The 19354-nt window shown below is 32.8% G+C and overlaps 2 protein-coding genes across 2 annotated transcripts; one reads left to right on the forward strand and one right to left on the reverse strand.

The window, feature by feature from the left end:
• On the reverse strand, nt 1-1052 carry LOC121119230 (trypsin-1). The gene is made up of 3 exons (XM_040713851.2): nt 551-1052; nt 351-493; nt 1-287 (listed from the first exon to the last, which is right to left on the reverse strand). The coding sequence occupies exons 1-3, from the start codon at nt 982-984 to the stop codon at nt 70-72; spliced, it is 795 nt and encodes a 264-aa protein (XP_040569785.1). The 5' UTR covers nt 985-1052; the 3' UTR covers nt 1-69.
• A 3399-nt stretch (nt 1053-4451) lies between these two features.
• On the forward strand, nt 4452-5504 carry LOC121119229 (trypsin-1). Its single transcript, XM_040713850.2, has 3 exons — nt 4452-4954; nt 5012-5154; nt 5218-5504. The coding sequence occupies exons 1-3, from the start codon at nt 4521-4523 to the stop codon at nt 5433-5435; spliced, it is 795 nt and encodes a 264-aa protein (XP_040569784.1). The 5' UTR covers nt 4452-4520; the 3' UTR covers nt 5436-5504.
• Nucleotides 5505-19354: the final 13850 nt, after the last annotated feature.

A 19354-nucleotide genomic window follows, 5' to 3' on the forward strand; every position in this document is an offset into this window, starting at 1 on the left:
TAAACAGAAAAATGGATGATTATATTTGCAAATAGTTTCAAATCATTGACAAATGAAATCAAAAAATGTTTATTTGTGTTCAACAATCCAGTCAATGAACTTGGAGACCTTGCCGTAGACACCTGGGTATCCAGGAGCAGCACAACCATATCCCCAAGAAACAATACCAACGAGGGTTCCGTCTTGAGCCAATGGACCACCAGAGTCGCCTTGGCAGGAGTCTTTTCCAGGGGCAGCAGCACAGATCATGGTCTCATCAATAGATCCATAGTAGGCATCGCTACAGTCTAATATAAAATATCTTATGTAAATTCATAAACATCGTATATGAATATGATTATGAGTCTCACCTTCATCAGAAACAACTTGGACTGTAACAGCTTTAAGAACTGGAGAAGCTGGACCACTGGAGGAGATAGTTCCCCATCCGGAAACAACAACATCACCGATGAATTCTTGGTCCTTTTCTGGGAGAGCAATAGGCTTGACTTTCCTATTAAGAAAATAAAAATTAACGATTATCACAGGAATGGTATGATAGAGTTCTTACTCGTTGAAGTGCAAGGAGGACTTCAATTTCAAAAGACAAACGTCATAGTTGGTTCCATGGGATGCGAACATCTCGTGGTATGTGATATCAGATACACCAATCGTTTGTTCATCTCCACTAGTAGAGAAGAGATCGTGTTCACCAGCAACAACTTGGACTTCCCATGGGAAGAAGCTGTCGCAGCAATGAGCAGCAGTGATGATAGTGTCCTTGTCCATGACAGAAGCACCACAGAAGTGGAATCCTCCTGTAGTTTGGAATGAAACTTGGAAGGGAATGGAGTTAGGTTCAACTTCTTCTCCTCCGACGATTCTTCCACCGAATCTGTGTCTCATGGACTTTACTCTCATGAAACTCTCAGAGTATTTGATCTGAGGGGGGACAGCATTGGCTGCAACAACCAAAAATAAAAGGGCACAGAAGAATCTCATCATGGCTGGAAAATAAGATATGATTTGATTGATTAGTTTTGCTCTCAAATCAGATTAATGTACTTACTGATTGTGTGACTTCTAAAAAAAATAGTTTGCCTTATATATGTTCAATAAGTAAATATTGTTTGGAATATTTTATTTGCACAAGATGATAAATTTTTTGATTATAAGTTATACGTCATAAATTCATTAACGTCTACAAGAATGACTTTTTTCTTCTCTTGTTAATTGTGTGATCTTAATGTTGATATATATAAATCAAATTTTCCTTACCTTAATCTTTAAATATTCACCAAACTTATCATGGAACTTGAACTATGTGATATCATTAGGATTTCTAAGCCAAAGGATAGTGTGTCTTGGAAAAGTAGGAGGAAGTCATCAAAGATCGATTTAGCACTTGGTTCTTCTTCTATCTGGTCAAAAATAACAAATGCACTCTATCACCCTTATCTGGGATCAGATCATAAAATGATTGAAATTGAGATTCAACAATATCATTCCAATAAAAGTTTTAAGGACCCAAGGTGGGTAGTGATGGATGCAATTTTTATCAAATAACTGAAGTCAAATTCGACTCATTATTTTAACTCTACATTTAATTCAATGAAAATGGGTAATTTGTTGACCTTTCCTGTTAAATTCACATTACTACAATGAATACGAAGGAAAAGAAAGAGAACCGAATCATTTCAAAATCTCCTGCCATAACTTGAATAAATTTATGGATTTAAGTAACATTCAGAATCAATCTCTATCAATAAGCTAGAATGAGAACTTGGTTGAGCGTAAAACCTCCTCCTAAAATCAAATTGATTTATGTTTCTCAATTTCTTTTAAAGTTATGGTATATTTTGCATTTTATATGTTTTGGGCTACCTTGACCTTTACCTCTCAAGATTCACAAAGCACATGATTGTTGAGTGTTGTGTATACTGCAACTTCTATGAAAAATTGTTGTATAAATTTTTGGGAGATATATAATAATATTTAAAAATGTGATGTCATACAAAAACACAGACTTTCATCATAAAACATATTAAAATGGGAGTAAAAAGATTTATGGCAATTTTATTAATGAACGTATAAATTTTAATTAAATTATTGGAAAATAAATGTATTGGAGAAGTATTTAGAGAAATAAATAATCAAGTAGTATTTGTCTCTGACAAAACTTATAAAGAAATCTAGAAAGAAAAATTGTTGTAGGGGAATCTGGTTAGATAATTTATAAGAAACGGGACGCACAGATAAAAAAAAGTCAACTAACCAATAGGTACACATTTGTTAATTAATTTCTTATCAATTCAAAGCAGTCGTATTCAAGTCTGCACTCAGTTTGAGTAATTTTTTTATTGACTTAGATTCGGTATAGATGAGCGCGAAAACAGATATATTTTGTGGACTATTCTAGATGCCTAATATTCTATCGATGCATGATGATAATTTTCTGATTTTTTTTTTTCAAATTAGAATTGTTGCCTTTTTTTAAAAGACAAAATGTGTTTTATTTTTTTATATAAATACAGATTTTTGATTCTTTGTCAGAAATTGAGAAATTTTTTTAACCCTCAATTTCTGAACTAGAATATTATACATGCCAAAATCTAAAAAAAATGATTTTTATTTATTTGAATCCACCTTTCATCAATATATACTTTTGAGATGCTCTTTAATTATAATTTTTTGCCTAATTACCTAGTTTAGTGTTTATTCGTATATTTAGCAATTTTGAATTGAAGTTACATGAGTTTAAACAAATGTTTTGCATTCAATAATTTCCTCTGTTTTTCTTTGGATTCTTCTTTTTTCAATGTGTGGACTGAGGCGTACAACGGTAGCTACAAAATGATAATATTACTAGGAGTAGCATGTATGAGGGTAAATTTTATTTTAATTTAGACTGGTTTTATTCAGCTTCCAAATAGCCTATCTAGACATATTATGACAAAAAAAAAAAAAAGTATAAGCCACAGTTTCTAGGCAGTTCGGACCCTCTGTATTGTTGAAGAAATGTTTCTTTGCAACGTTTTGATGAATTACATTTATTGTTGTGTTCGACTCATACGTTGTTATCATAAGACAAGATAAGCAGCACCCCATAAGAATGAAATTTTCTGGAACAATCTGTTTGATAAAATAGTACACATCATCAAAAGCATATATAGGGGAGTACCCGACACAGTAACTCTCTATTTCAAAATAATTTTTCGTTATACCAATAAAAATATTCTTGTATTCCGTGGGAATACTAGAAGATAGTAGATTTAGCTCGCCTTCAATATATTTTTTACCTTTTAGAGAGAAGAGATGTACGTTGAATAAAAAAGTGTATTTAGTCACAAATTTTCTTGATTAATTGACTTCTCAATTAAAAGAGGCAGAAAGTGTTCTTTATTTAAACCCAGGGCAAATATTTGAGCACCATACAGTTCGACTCTTATCAGTATTTCTTCAATCTTCTTAATTTTTATAAGCCACATTATATAATAATGGAACTTATTTTTGTAAGTTCTGTCGTGTATATTCCATGCTATTGATAAAACTTCAACCATATTTTTGACATCACAGACTTAAAATATATTTGAAAAATCAGGCTTCCAAATCTCTGCCGCGACAAAATCTGTTTCAGTTTTTTTAAATTATCAATCCCAAACATGTGGGAATATTTTTCTACAGACTTTAGAATACAAAAAAAAAAGCTTCTAACTAACTGACGTTCAGTGTTGGCTTCCAAAAATAATGTGCCATCATCCCTATAAAGATCAAGTGAATGTTTAAATTCACCCTATGGAAACTCTAAAACCCTATATCTCTTTTTTAGAAATAGACCAAATTCTTCAACCCCTATATCTCTTTTGTAGAAATAGACCAAATTCTTCAAACCCTATATCTCTTTTGTAGAAATATACCAAATTCTTCAACTGCTGCAATAAATCCAGGAGCAAATTTCAAATTTGCAATACGCAGAGGTGCCAGACAAAGAAAATTTACCACAGGTTGAAGAATGATTTATTTTCCATACTATTTTCAATACTTACCAAAATTGAAAATAACGATGTATTAAATATCATTTATTTCTGCATAAAGGTGAAATATCATTTAGCCAAAATGGCTTAAGGCTAAATGTTCTAAGAAAATTTATTTTAATAGTTAAAGGCAAAATTACCTTTTGCCGGCACAAAAACTACAATATAATATATTTAATACATATATTTAACCAATAGCAAGCATAAGTATATAAGGTGTGCTCCATTTCTGCGTTTCTGAGTAATTGTAAATCTACGTAATTTTGATAATGTTTTAAGTGTTACAACTGTGTCCACGGTCTCCCCCAATTTGCAATCTAAAATGGATGATTTTATTTTATAATCAAAAACTTTATCATTTTGTGCAAATAAAATAATCAATTGCATATTTACATATTGAACATATATAAGGCAAACTATTTTTTTTAGAAGTCACACAATCAGTAAGTACATTAATCTGATTTGAGAGCAAAACTAATCAATCAAATCATATCTTATTTTCCAGCCATGATGAGATTCTTCTGTGCCCTTTTATTTTTGGTTGTTGCAGCCAATGCTGTCCCCCCTCAGATCAAATACTCTGAGAGTTTCATGAGAGTAAAGTCCATGAGACACAGATTCGGTGGAAGAATCGTCGGAGGAGAAGAAGTTGAACCTAACTCCATTCCCTTCCAAGTTTCATTCCAAACTACAGGAGGATTCCACTTCTGTGGTGCTTCTGTCATGGACAAGGACACTATCATCACTGCTGCTCATTGCTGCGACAGCTTCTTCCCATGGGAAGTCCAAGTTGTTGCTGGTGAACACGATCTCTTCTCTACTAGTGGAGATGAACAAACGATTGGTGTATCTGATATCACATACCACGAGATGTTCGCATCCCATGGAACCAACTATGACGTTTGTCTTTTGAAATTGAAGTCCTCCTTGCACTTCAACGAGTAAGAACTCTATCATACCATTCCTGTGATAATCGTTAATTTTTATTTTCTTAATAGGAAAGTCAAGCCTATTGCTCTCCCAGAAAAGGACCAAGAATTCATCGGTGATGTTGTTGTTTCCGGATGGGGAACTATCTCCTCCAGTGGTCCAGCTTCTCCAGTTCTTAAAGCTGTTACAGTCCAAGTTGTTTCTGATGAAGGTGAGACTCATAATCATATTCATATACGATGTTTATGAATTTACATAAGATATTTTATATTAGACTGTAGCGATGCCTACTATGGATCTATTGATGAGACCATGATCTGTGCTGCTGCCCCTGGAAAAGACTCCTGCCAAGGCGACTCTGGTGGTCCATTGGCTCAAGACGGAACCCTCGTTGGTATTGTTTCTTGGGGATATGGTTGTGCTGCTCCTGGATACCCAGGTGTCTACGGCAAGGTCTCCAAGTTCATTGACTGGATTGTTGAACACAAATAAACATTTTTTGATTTCATTTGTCAATGATTTGAAACTATTTGCAAATATAATCATCCATTTTTCTGTTTATTATTTTCTTCATTTCTTTATTTATAATCTAGGAAAAATTGCCATTTAGCTGGAGTCACTGGTAATAAGCATTTTATAAGTTTATCCATATTTTTTTTAATAGGACCATTAAAACTCCATCACCCGTGAATTTTAAAACAAAAACCAATATCCATTTCTCACAATAGGCCACTTCAAGAAATGGAGCCAGCTTCTTTTTTTTTTTTTTTTTTTTTTTCAACCTTCTTTATTTGGTTTATATATTATATAGAACATACATGATTAAACTGGAGCAAAAATTACATAATTTAAAATTATAGTTTATACTTAATGGTGGGGGGGTAGCATTTTCACTAATATTCTTAATATCCATCTTTAAAAAAAAAAAATAGTAAACATGTTAATTAAAAATTATGATAAATATTTGTTAAAGTTTTTAAACCCCTTTTTAAAATACTTCGATGATTCCGTGAAGTTGATTGAAGATACCGAATTTCTTCCCATGCAATATTCCATGACTCACTTCCTGATTTAGGAATTTTCATTCTGAGAGAGATATAGCGGGCTGAAGCTGCCAAGATGATAGCTCTCAACTCATCCTCCAGAATACAATGATAGTTATTTAGTCGGCTGGCGATGAGGGCTTTACAATTAAGAACTGCAAAGTCCAGAGCTCTTGTTACCTCAGAAGTTCCATCCTTCATCTTTGAAATTCCAAAAAAAAAGACCTTTTACACATTTTTCTTACCATTCGTCAGCCCTTTTAGATTTATAGATACAAAATATTTTAGGATATAGATGGAAGGCAGTCTACAGACGCATGAAGTGTGTTATTATATATTTTCCCACAGTTCTTGTAGGGCCTAGTATATTTAATACAATCTGTGGAGATTTGTAACTGCACAGTAAACTTTTTATCATCATTCATTCCCCTCAGAGAAAGTACATTTTTTCCTTTCCAACCCATAGGGAGGACCAAACGCTTACTATGCAGCTTCCAGAGTCCATTCACAGCTGCATCAAAATTTAGTGGTACCATTTGAACATGCTACGGGCAAAGCATTGAATAATATTTTGAAGAATTAACAAGTGGAAATCTTATCCTACCATCGTTGAGGAATTCTTTCGAATTTAAATTATGAACAGTTAAAATATTTCGTGTGATTGCACGTTCTTCTAAAATTGGGGGGTCTTTTAAATTTATAAAAATAACCTTTTATTCATATTTTGCCGAATTATATCAATGGTTGAGTCCTTTCTAAATTCAGGGGTGAGCATTCAAATTATTATCTGAGCTGAGCCTCAAGCTGGAGAGATCAAATATGTAATTTTATTGGTTAGATTGGTCCCCATCCTAAGCCAAATGTACAGTTCTCGGTTCGTTATACTTCTTCACCATTCTACTGCTCGATTTCTTGAAATATCCACAAAATTTTTGGAGTAAATTTTCGGGACAATACGAGATAGTTGGGCTACTCCATCACCTATATGGGATTTAGGTCTTTTCATGGCTTCGATATAATTCTTATAAAACAAACAATTAAGCCTTCTTCTAAAATAGCTTTTTCAACTAGGTGCGGACTTGATGCAGCCTTATATAAAAATTAAAGTTATTAGCAAATTGTTATAAAATTTCTACTCTTTTTGAAGGTTAAATCTTTTCCAACAAGAAATTATTTTGTTGACGGAGGTCCAAATTTCGTTCCAGTTATCTTCATGAATACCACTGCTATTCCATTTCATGCCAGCCAGCCAGCTTTTCAGTTAACTTTTTATAAAACTCAAAAGGCAGGACGGAAGTCCTTGTGACTTGAAACTTTTTTTTTGTAGTCCTTAATAAAACTTTGAATCTAAATTCTAGTAATGTAAGACTCCTAATATTCTCGTAGGTATAACACTCGATAATTCAAAAGTGTTTTTTTAATTTAGGCCTTATCTTAGTATCTGTCCCCTGTATTTTTTCCACAAAAACAAAAAGTACAAATAGCATCCTACTTATAGTACCTACGTTTATTTAGATTTGCATGAAATGACTTTATTTCCTCCACCAGTTCTGTTATCTCACTTCTGATTTCCCCGTTACTCAAACTTAACCTAGAGTTCTTTCTGGAGCTTCGAATTTTTTTTCGAACCTGGAGTTGGGAGGCAATGTTTTCTTTTTTTATCGATAAGTGCTGAATTTCATCTAAATGCTTTACCAAACCTTCGATATATCATAATCCTATCAAATTCCAATTCTATATCAACTCTTTCTTATTGAAACTTTTAAAATTTTGAAGACATTCCTTAAGTGTTTTTTCTTTGTTTGTTTTGAAGCTCTGACCTTGCCTTTTGGGATCAGTATACTTCTCAATTCTGCTTCTACCCTCTCTAGTGCTGATCACGAGGAAAGTAATTAATTATCGAGCAAAAATGTATATTAATTGATTGTCTTATCTATTTCCTTAAAGGTAAACACAACGCCTAAGAGTGACATATTGACTTTCCAATATGATTGAAAATTTGTTTGAGTTAGTTTAAAACTGGCAATTATATGTAGATGTGTGGTTGTATATTTATTTTTCAACCCCTTTAAATCCATATAACTTTAGATTGTTCATTTATTCGCAATGTATTATAAATTGACTTTTGTAACTAAAGTTATTATACTTTTATTTACTCTGCTCGGTGTATATGCATATTTATTGTTCAACCTACAATACTGACAGTTGATGTGGCAACATTTTTTAAATATTACTATTCCCAACTAATTCAAATTGTAAATTTAGTTAAGAATATAGAATACAGTTATAAAATATATTCAAAGGTATAAATATAATTGAAGCATTATCCATTTTAAATTTTCGGAATTATGTTCTTTCGTACAATAATTCAATGGCATCCTTCTAAAATCTGGTAGTTGAGCCTTAAATCACTAGTATGATATGATTTGCATTCATTTTCTTCTCAAGTACTTTAAAAAGGTCTGACCTTTTGATTACGAATCTTCAATAATTTTTTTCGTATCAAATCTGTTTTTTGAAAATTTTCAAAAAGAATAACTCCAGTATTCCAACTATTAATAAATATGTGAGTTCAATGCAAATGAAAAGTCTCAAAAATGTATTATTTTTGTAGACTTAAATTGATTTTTCTTAGGATTGAATTATCATTAATTAAATAGAAGTCTAAACTTGAAATATACTTATTTTTTTTCCGAGAATAGCTTTATTTTTTTAAAGATTACAGATTTTTTTTCTTGACTTAACAGTAGACTCGAACATATATGGAGGATAAAAATATTTTTAAAAAACTTTATGTTTAACTCAAAAAATCGAATGGTCTCATCAATATATCCGTAGTAGGCATCACTATAGTCTAATATAAAATTGTTCCTTTAAATTACAAATATGATTCAGAGGCTCACCTTCATCAGAAGCAACTTGGATAGTAACAGGCTTGACTTTCCTATAAAGAAATAAATCCTATAAAAGATATTAACTCTTGACAGAGAAATGGTATGATACAGTTATTACTCGTTGAGGTCCAAGGAGGACTTCAATTTCAAAAGACAAACTTTGTAGCTGACACCATGGGATCCAAAGTAACCGTGGTAGGTGATTTTAAATACAACAATCTTATTTCTAAGAGAAGATATCATGTTCAACAGTAATGATTTGAACATTTTTGGCTTTGAAGCTATCACAGAAATGAACATATGTGATAATATTATCTATGTCCATCACAGAAGCACAGAATCCTCAAGTGGTTTCGAATGAAATTGGAAAGGGAATTGAGTTAAGTCAACTTCATCTCCTCTACAATTTTTCCACTATGGTTCATTCTAGAGGCAGCATTGGCGAAAACAGCCAAAAACCAAAGTGAACCAAGAAATCTCATCATCGCTATCATTTTACTATGTAAGACGAGGTATAGTTCGGTTTCAAAAATATCTTCTTTAATTTTCGGTCTCCCGACACAGAACGAACAAACTCTAAATAAGCTTCCAAATAATTAATTTTACCTTATTTTCAAATTAACTAATAATGTATTTTAAGAAGCAAACCAAAATCTATGATTTTTTAAGCCGCATATTTCTGGGGATTCCGTCCTAATATGTCGAGTGTTTTGAATCTAATTTCTTTCTGGGATGTTATCGTCATTTTTGTCGTAACTGTAATCTTGACTGTGTTCTTATATACTTTTATTTCAGCAAAGCCTTCGACAAAGTCTTTCATGGGGAACTTCTCTTTAAATTGTCTACCATCGGCATAAATGGTCGGTTAATACAGTGGCTAAGTTCCTAGCTGACGAATAGGATACAGAGTGTAGTAATCAATTGTTACTTGATCTGTTCCACATGGTACTGTACTTGTACCCACGTCCTTTGACATTTACACTATTGACTTAGTAGATATTTTTTGAGAAGGTACATTCTTTTACGAGGATGATACGAAAATCATATGTTCTGTCGGCGATTTCTATACAAAATTTATTAGCTGGAGTGTAACTTGCAGAATGCCTATAAATATTAATATATTGATCCTGCTTCCTTTCTCCAAATAAGAGTTCCTCCACCCAAGTCTTGAGGGGGTAGATAATTACTTGGATCCTAAGTCTACATATCTCATGATTTGAAATTTAAGAGGGATATAAAATATATTATAAAGAAGACAAATCGAAACCTGGGAATGATTAAATGAAGCTTCAAAACTCGTGACACTTTGTTTATGGTAAAACTATAAAAACTTTATGCGCTCCCGATTTTCATGTACGGATCTGAGATCTGGAATGCTCCAAGAAACTAAAAGGTTGATTCCTTAGGAAAGGTGCAAGCCAGGTTTGTGTCGTTTTTTCTTTCACTGGGAGGAAAGTTGCCCGTGAGAAAATTGTGCGTATTTTGTTCAAACTTCCGGAGGAATATTAACACATAATAAATTCACTTAATTTTATTTCTGACAAACATCTAAACATATTTGTTTGTTCCATCACCCAAGAGAGTATCTTCAAGTATGATTAATGTTATTGCAATACAAGAGGAGGAGGGGGGGGATAAATAGCTTACAGCCTCTTAAAATATGGTTGAATACTCTCAGCCCTCGGATTAGTCAGTGTCCCGGGGGATAGTGTAGGATTGTTAAAAACCACCGCCAATACATCCAAGGAACCCCTCTAACAACACCACAAGCTATTTCAATGCCGTTGAGTTGGCCAGGGTCCCGATTGTAGTGTGGGATAGTTTAAAGCCAGATAAAGAATTTTAAAGAGGTTTTTTAAGAGAAGATAAATTGGCCCTAGGGATAGTTTTTTTTATTGTATGAAAATGATGACAAAGTATTATAGTGGGCAAATCAAAACAAAATTAATTTTATATCAAATAAAGGAAAAGAAGGATGTCTGCTTTAATACCTCAGCCGGGGAGATAATCAGAGGGCTTAATAGAATGGCAAACTATTCATTATTCTGGATGAAGTACAGAGTGGTTGCCAACTTACTAACCTTGTGTAGTAGATATAGTAGAACATCGGGAGAGAGAACATGTTTCTTCTGTAAATAATCACTGGAGACATCCAAATATTTGTTATTTTAGTGAACTCATATAATGAAAAAGTGATTGAGATGTTTTGTTTTTCAATTTTAAGTTGAGTCTTGTGTATGAAGATTTTTTATATACCGGCCCATATCAAGTGGAAATAAATTACATAACTGCCAAAGTACAAGTTCTGTTATATAAATTTAGATACACAAAAACACTATTGCATAAAGATTTTATGATAATATTGAAGATTATTGTACTTAATATGTTAAAAAATTAACAATAATGTTTATATAAAATAATAGGTGGAAATATAGTTGTACCGTGGTACAAAAAAAAAAATTAGAGAAATCTGTTAGATACTCTAATTTTTCCTAAAAGTTAAACCAAAAACTAAGCTAAAATTGAGTGTACCCATTACAAATTCAAGAAAAAAAAATCATTGATATGATAATTTAAATACAAATATGTTATTTGCATCTAATTTAGCATCCATAAGAAAAAAGATTTAAGTGGGGCAAAAATACAGAAAAAATACGGCTTTCTATTTTCTAACCAGGGCTTCTATTTTTTGGTGTTAGAGGTGTTCTATTGATGAATTGTACGAATTGTCTGTGGTTTTTAAGGATCCTAGGGTACCCTCAAGTTCCCCGCACAATCTGAAGGTTTTGAATGTAAAAAAAGTAATGAGACCTTCTAAAAATATAGTTGTTATGGGTGTTGTTGATTAAATCTTAAATTTTTGATTATTTTTAAATAGATTAGATTCTAAGCCTTTGATTGATGTACATGCTGTAAACAAAAATTATGTATATGCCCACAGTCTGTCGGGTCAGAAATCGTTTGGCTGAAGGGGAACCCTTAAATACAAATACAAACCTAAGAGTGGAAGACTCGCCAACGTGAAGCCTGAAGACATCATGGATGCCTTTAAAGTTAACCCAACGATGAAAAAATAAGATAAGAGGATGAAGGTGCATCGGTCTACTGTGGGTAAGGCCATCCAGAAGCTCACTTAGAAGAATTGAGGGGCCACTTCTGTCCTAACGTCAAAAATAACTCTGTCTTCAGTTATTTCAACAACTCTTGAATGATATAAAGCACAACAGCAAACGGGTTATTATTTTCTCAGCTAAAAATATCTTAACCGTTGACCCAGTCTACATAAGCAAAACGATCGGTTGGTATGCTTTGGTAAGGCTGACAACGGCATCAGAAAAGTCACCTAGATCAAACATCCGCCCTCTGTGATGATGTTGGAGGTTGTAGCATCAACTGGAGAAAAAATGCCTCCAATTTGGTTTCTTGTTGGATACCGGTTACCTGAAGCCGACTACTTGATGGTGTTGAAGGAAGATATGGTCCTATAAATCACCAAGACCATAAAGAAGTCCAACAAGTATACTTACGTATTTCAGCAGGACAAGCTCCCGCCCATACTGCTAATATTGTACAAGAGTGGATGGGTAGCAAAATAAAATTCTGGTCCAAGAACTCCATTTAGTGGCAAATTGAGAAGAAATCCTTCAGTCTCCACCACACCGAATATTGATGCCCTGAAGACCTCCGTTAACCACCAGTGGGGGACTATGAAAAAGGACTACGTTTCCAATCTGTGCGACGGGTTCCGGAAGCGGTTGGAGGCTGTCATTGAGGCAGATGGTGGCCAGATTCATAATTAATGTGTATTGTTATAGTAAGAAATATTATAAAATATAATTTTCTATGTACAACATCATCTTGATTAATTATGAATATTTTAATGACTACTTAGACGCAGATCTCATCACTTTTTCTACACCCGGTATGTGATGCTTTGGTGTTGTTTTTTAACTATACCACACTAACCCCGGGACTCAAGCCAACTCAAAGGCTTTGAACTAGTTTGTAGTATTAGAGGGGTTATTTGGATGTATGGGATGAATTTGCGGTGGTTTTTAACGATCCCACACTACCCCTGGAACACTGGTCAATCAGAGGGCTGAGAGTATTGAACCATATTTTTAGAAGCTCTAAGCAATTTATCGCCCACACCCTCCTCCCCCTGTATTGCAGTAACATTAATCACACTTGAAGATACTCCCTTGGGTGATGGAAAAAAACAAATAAGTCTAGATATTGGCCATAAATAATATTAAGCGAATTCATGTTGAAGTAATATTCATTATGAAGTTTGAACAAAATACGGACAATTTTCCTACCTGGGAATTTTTCTCCATCGCTATATTCTCCAGGGTTATCTTCCGCGGGCAGTTTTCCAAATACTGATATTTGTAAATGTATTTATAAGTAGACTTGTAAATAATAATAAGAATACTTTCACAATGAACACAAAAGATTGAATATATATTTCAAAAGTTTCGAAAAAAAAAGTTTTTTTTGTAAGTTTAAACGTATCAAATGTATCTTTAACAAAATGGTATTTTGTATTTTAGTCTAATATAAAAAAATTGGAAACATTTCCAAAAAATAAAATAGACTTTTAAAAGAATCTTTAAATTGGAAAAAAATCATATATTTCTGAAACCTGACGACCCCCAAAAAAAGAACTGATATCAGATTTTGGGCTCAAAGCTAAATTATATTCTTGCCTTCATTTCTTTAATAGAAATTTGGTGTTCCTCCCAGTTTCACAAGGTAACGACATAAAGGAGTTATCTTCTAATTTTAACACCTAATTTTAGTAGTATGAGTAATTATTATTGTGTTTGTCCTTATTTAGGAGTGAAGTCTTTAGTTTCATCAAGTTCAGTCTTGGCCCGGTCCGGTTCAGTTTTATATATCCATCCTAACACTTATAAAGTTTTGTCTTTGATGACATCACTAAATTCATTTTCTTTAATCAGTATTAGTAACGTCAATCCGAAGGATTGGTAGTCTTGAGAACATACTCAAAGACTGGACTAGAACAAGTAAATAAGGACTGACACAACACTCACTACCTGTAGTTTTTTTTAGCATCATATCCAGTTGTGGGGTATTTTCAATTTAAACTTTTTAAGTAGTATTATCTTACACCGCTGCAGATATAGCCCTCTATCATGCCGTCCCAGGGCTGGCTAACAGGGGCTTTGAGGGTCTCGGTGTTTGGATTTCGTTTGACATGCACTCTAAAGGTCTTCTTGAGGGGGATGGTATCTCGGCTGAAGGGGGCCCAAAGTATGCAAATAGAGTTCAAAAGAACTCAATTGAGACTTGCAACAGAGACGATGGGATTCTTTCAATCCTGGTGTCAAAATTTGCCTATCCCTCTCAACAGGATATTTCATTTTACTTTTTTGATAGCCCTATGGACAGTATCCTGTGAAACCCTGAGATTACATTGGCCTCCATGGACTTGAGGGGATTGGCCTCAGCTGTTTTATTTAAATCCTCCGGGTTCAGTTTGGCTTTTTTGATAGGCCCTTCTTCCTCTCCAACGTTTCGGACTTGCTAACGGCGTAGAAGATAGTCCTGAAGACGCCCAACTGCTTGGAGTGCGGTAATGGAAATTCGTCAATCACGTTCTTAGATTTGTTTGGTTTTTAACTGATTGTTAATGCTTTAATATATCACATATGAATTTTAACCTTAATTAATTATTGAATTACTATTTGCTGAGATTTCAATGGAACACACAGCAGTCAGTAGAACGCTCTTTTTTAATTATTTTTACAGAAAAGGTGGTGAAAGACAAAGTATGCTCCTTTTGTTATGGAAAAAAGGATGATCATTTGTAATTGGCTTTTTTAGAGGCATGTAAGAATATAGACAGTGAAATTAGATCAGGGATGATCAATTCCCATCAAATTGGTATACTAATTGATTTATTAGATCTTACTTATGAAAGGCAGTCCCCATAATATATTATAATGAAAGAATTAGCAAGTATGGAGATTGTTTAGTACGTTTGGGATAAGCACAATGGTTTCCAAAATAAATACATATGTGAAGAATCTGAAGGAATCAAAAATAGCTTTCAAGTTGATTGAATCAAAATCAATTAAAGATGAACAAGAAGAAGAGTTTAAACATGCAAGGGAACTTCCAACTATTCAGTCCACGAATTTTTGTAATGAGAGCTCCTTATGTAATGCTGTTCGAAGGATTCAGTTTGCTTCGTTTGATGGAGCCTTGACAGAATTTTCATGCTGGAGAGAATCCTTTGAAGAATTAATTATTTTGTCAAATATGTATCCTTTATTGAAGTTCTCGTATTTGAAGAATTGTTTAAAGGACGAACTTTTAAGCAGAGTAGTTTCCCTGCCTATCAATAAGATGGGTTATGACGAGGCTATGAAGCTATTGGAACGTTTGAATGGTAGAAGCAGATTTGTTTTCAACAAGTTCGTTCAAAAATTCATAGATTTACCTCATTGCAAGAATAACTATAGAGATCTTATTGAATTCTATGATCTTTGTTAAAAGATTTTTAGAAATAAATGACGTACTTATTGAAGATGAGAACATCCGGAAGATTTGTAATACCATTTATTGAAAATAAACTCCCAAGAACATTGAGAGAAGGGTTGGAGCATTTTGTTAGCTCCAATGATTGTTCTTGTTGTACATAGATAAAATTATGAAAAATTTGGAGATTGCAGTCAGAGTGGCTGAGACGGGAATCAAACTTGAACATTCGTCGAAAAGGAACGTGTTACAAGTCAGTGTAAATCATAAAGTTTCTTTCTATGTTTGGGTGGGTCTCATCCTTTTTGGAAATGTAATTCATTTAAAAGTAAATCTTTACAAGAGCGTCTTAAGATTAAAAGTTCAGGAATTCTTATGATTGTCTTCATACAGGTTACAAATACGACGGTTGTAAGTTTGGTTCTTGTAAATACTGTGGGAAGGGACATCATGTCGACAATAATCTGAAGTTTCCAAAGGGGAATTCTAACGGTTCATTGTCTAATATGATAGTTACACATGAAATTTGTTCTTCAATTCTAATTTCAGCCATTACGATGCTCGTTAATATGAGGTGTTCTGCTTCTGCACGAGTCATACTTCGCGAAGTTTCACGGATCAGTTTGATATCTTCTAACTTAGCAAGAACATTAAAATCCTAAGGTGTCGGAAATATATTTGCAATAATTGGTGTTGAGCAAATGGTGACATCTGCAAAAATCCATCATCGTCATGATGTATCTCTAAGGTCGATTTACAATTCTTTGATAACCATTTCGGCCCTTGAAATAGACAAAATATCAGATTATAAGACCCTCTACCAGTAGATATATTTAAGTTTCCACATTTGAAGGGTTTAAAATTGGCAGATAGTGTTGACTTGCTTGCTAGTTATGACGCTTTGATTGGCATTGATATGTTCTGTTATGCTGACGATCTAAAATTGGTTTTAAGTGGAAACCCTTAACATAAGAAATAATATGATACTGATAGTCTGCTAGTACATAAGATATAAAGAGCGGTTGGTAGTATTGATTTATTTAGCTAACTACCTGATGGCTTCAGGCCTATTTTCTGTTTCTTTTTGGAAGAAAGGTTGTGTGATACAATAAAGATAACGATGTTAGGGACTTCTGTGAGCCCACCTTGAGTCTTCCATGTGTCAGACTACCTTTAAGTATTAGTAGGGGTGGGCATCGAGCGAGTGCGAGTAAAACGCAGGAGCAGGACATGTGATAATTTTGATCAAAGTTATAGTTTTGAGGGAAAGAATATCACATGATGGTGCTATAGAAATGATAATTTTCTATATTTCAATCAAGTAACACTAGAACAGAGTATGTAAAAAGTAGTCGAAATTTTCAAATTCAGGACTACTTGATTTACTTCGTGACACACATCAAAAAAATAACTATCATATTTCTGTATTATAGATCTATTAACATTGATATCTTTTAAATCTCTTCTCTTAAAGTGACATATACCCTGCAAGGGTGATAATTTTGGTAAGAATAGAAAAGCGTGCGAGGAGAAGAGAAGAAATACTTATAGCATTATTGATTAAATAATATACATCTTTTTCTATCAATCAAGAACGTTATCATTCCCACCTTCATTATTCAATATTAATATTATATTAGATGCTGATAGTCGATAGAGAACTGAATAAAATGCCTAAAATAACGTCGCCTTCTGTCTGGATTTCTGAAAATAGAGGCCCAGGAATTTGGAAAATACATACCGGATGAGAAACAGATGGCTTGTCGGATTTGTCGATATAAATGTGCCTTTAGTCCCCTGTCTAGAATTACACGCCACTCATTATCCTCATCTCATATCCAGAGCATGGATATTCATCTAAAAATTCAAGTTAATAATGAATACATCAAGTCAGACTTTAACTCTGATCTCACAAAGATGCTTATTGCATGTAATATAACCTTATCCATTGCTAATTATCCTACGTTCAAAAAAATTATGGAGAAATACACGGGTAAATTCTTCCCTTCCCGAGGAACCATCATTAATTAATGGAGGATGTTGTTACTGATATCATTTATAGAAATACACATAAAAATGTTTTGAGTCATCTACACCAAATGACGATCAAGTTATCAGTAAAAAGTATAAAATATTTACTCATTTCGAAATGGAACTCGGAATTTTGTACTATCTAACAGTAAGTATTCAAATTTTTTTAAATCTAGTCATAAAATATGATTCTATTTTAGCTAAACATATCAAGAATTATAATACACAACTCATTAAATGGCAAAAACAACTACTTAAACGGTCACATCAACGGGGTTGGTAGCTTTGGATGGTTCGCAACTAGTTTGTCTGAGACTAGTTTCCTCAATTAAAGACTTGGGTATGATCATTTGCAGCTTTGCAATATTACATAGTCAACAAATATTCCTTTTTTATCACTTAAGGCTTAGCTATGGTTGATAGGCTCCAAGAAATGGTGTTCAGAAAACTCATAAAAGGTAAAAACAACTGCTTAAATGGTCACAACAACGGGGGTAGTTGCATTGGGCGTAGCAATATAATTAGCAATTGTGTATATCCTTCATGATAATAGTATGTTGTTATATAAGCATAAATAACGGGGAAAATATCTTATTTGATGCTCTTAATAAGAAGTAATATCGCCGGATATTACTACATAATGAGCTTTTTCTCTAAATTTTTAAGATATATTTTTTTCTAACATTTTTTTTTACTAGTATATTTATTGTCTAATTTTATGATTTTGACATTTACTTTATTATTAATAATTAGTTAGATCTCATCGGTAGAGATATATCTATCCTGTGCACAATTGTATATAGCAACTTCCACATGAAGAAGAGGGGTGATTATCTTTTTGATTAAACTCCACATCTCGCTTGTGTCTTGCAACCTAAAGTTATGACATATTTAACTGGATTCCGATGTCAGAACAAGAAAATATTATTTGGATCAATCTATCATTTCAATATTCTGTATATATAATTTATTATTATTAGTTATATGATTCCAATTGTTTAATTTTGTATATTTAACATAAATTTATGATGGTATATTTTTTAGTATGTAGATTATATTTAATTAAAGCCTTCTTTTTTAATCCTGGAACTTCAAATATATTTCGAAATACTCTACTTTGTCGTTTCATTAGCTATTATGAGAATAAGGTTCATAATGAATTACGATTTCATGGAGTGTGACGTTTTCAAATCTACTGTAACGGATAAAAAAAGTCTAAGTCAATTATACTTAGTATATCTTCATTAAACATTTCGCTAATAAATACTTTCGTTATACCCTCAAAAATCATAATAAAGCAGGCAGATGATAATCACATCAGTATTTTAAACAATGATACCATAAGTATTTCCCCCTTCTCCTTGCACGCGTATTTCTCTACAATATTATCAACTTTACATATACGTTCTGATATTTTATACAATGAGTAATCAAAAATTAATGGCGAACACTTTAGCCAGAGCAGTAGATTACTAGTAAATTGATAAGTTAAAATATTATAATGTATATTTGTCTTATTAAGTTAAAAAAAGTATGGGTTAATTAGAAAGTAACTGAAATAAGGGTTAACAATTATAAAAAAAATTAATTAGAAATTTTAATAGAAGTTATACATAGAAGATCAAACAAATTAATAACAGAAGTTATTAATATTAAATATTACAAATGGATTCAACTAATGATTAGTGACTTGTGTAAATTATATATATACAAAATATAATGAGGCATTTTTACAGCAAAATAAATATATAAATTATTGATAGAAATAAAATCCGTCTACATCTGATCATACTTCAAATATACTAAAAATAATTATCTTCAATAAATTTCACATCTACATGTTTGAATCCATGGGGCATACCCAAGTGTTTACATGATAAAACGGATTTTAGACAAACCTTTGGACATCATTAAAGCTAAGACCCCCCTTTGAGAC

This window comes from Lepeophtheirus salmonis, chromosome 6 (genome assembly GCF_016086655.4).
Source record: "Lepeophtheirus salmonis chromosome 6, UVic_Lsal_1.4, whole genome shotgun sequence".
Taxonomy (NCBI): domain Eukaryota; kingdom Metazoa; phylum Arthropoda; class Copepoda; order Siphonostomatoida; family Caligidae; genus Lepeophtheirus; species Lepeophtheirus salmonis.